At 64.4% G+C, this 1,013-nt stretch overlaps 1 protein-coding gene across 1 annotated transcript in view; it reads right to left on the reverse strand.

The window, feature by feature from the left end:
• Window positions 1-1,013, reverse strand: part of LOC104132836 (protein sidekick-2) — a gene marked incomplete at its 5' end in the record, with an annotated part of 22,723 nt that overhangs the window by 21,158 nt on the left and 552 nt on the right. Inside the window, one exon of the mRNA XM_009646171.1 lies at window positions 6-119. Within this exon, the coding sequence (XP_009644466.1) occupies window positions 6-119 (114 nt within the window). The remainder of the gene's footprint in view (window positions 1-5; window positions 120-1,013) is intronic.

Genomic DNA, 1,013 nt, shown 5'->3' on the forward strand with positions numbered 1-1,013 from the left:
GTCACGAAACCAGGTGACCTGGGGCTGGGGGAAGCTGGCGATGCGGGGCGCACGGATGACGGCCGCCTCCCCGTGGGACACGCTCTGCTGCGTCTCACTGTCCTCGAAGCTCCCCATGTCTGCAAAGCACGCGGGAGAACGGCGTCAGGGGCTGGCGAGGGGCCGGCATCGCGCCCAGAGACCCAGCAGGGTCCAGCCCTGGGTCCGGCTGGGGAGCAGGCTGGGGGCTACGGGGATGGGCTCCCCCAGGGGATGCAGAGGGGCTGCCCCAGGGGTCTGCTCTCTACTCCCCTCCTTGGCCGGGGCGGTTTGGCTGGCACAGGGCATGGGACGGTGCTGGGGTAGCTCAGACCCCCCAGGCTGCTCCTGCACACCCGGGGCTGCGCTCACACCAGGATCCATCCCTGCAGTACCTGGAGCTCGCACGCCAGAGCGGGGACCCCAGCCCATCTGTCCCCCACCAAGGATGGGGTGCAGGGCTCAGCCCCGACGCTCCCCGGCATCTTTCCCTGCCCCGACCCAGCACCGGGAGCATCCCGGCATGACCTTGGCTCTGCAGGCAAGGTTGGGGCACTGGCTGCCCACGTCCTGCCCAGCCATTCCAGGCTGGAAGCACGCAGCAGCCGAGGAAAGCCAAGGGAAGCAGGATGCGTGGAGAAGGGGGGCAGGGGATTTTTATTGACTTCCCTTAATTGCTGTAATTAAAAACATGTAAAGAATCTTTTTTTAACGACTTTGCCATTATCATTAGTTGTTAGCACAGCTGCCTTATTAATTTCTCATTAGCTTCCTGATTTGTCATTGCTCCTCAGGAAGGGGTTTAAAGGCACGGGATTGGGGGCATCCCGGAGGGAAGGGCTGACAGAGCAGGGCAAGCCCCCTAGGGCACAGAGCCAGCGTCCCAGGCCCCAGCACCCTCCTGTCCCGCTTACACCCCCCATGGTGCCTCTGCATCGCCCCCCAGCGCAGCCCCCCGAAGCCTGGCCCACCCCACTCGGGTCCCCTCGTTTGCA

The sequence above is a fragment of the Egretta garzetta genome, unplaced genomic scaffold (assembly GCF_000687185.1).
Source record: "Egretta garzetta isolate BGI_Z169 unplaced genomic scaffold, ASM68718v1 scaffold19, whole genome shotgun sequence".
Lineage (NCBI taxonomy): Eukaryota > Metazoa > Chordata > Aves > Pelecaniformes > Ardeidae > Egretta > Egretta garzetta.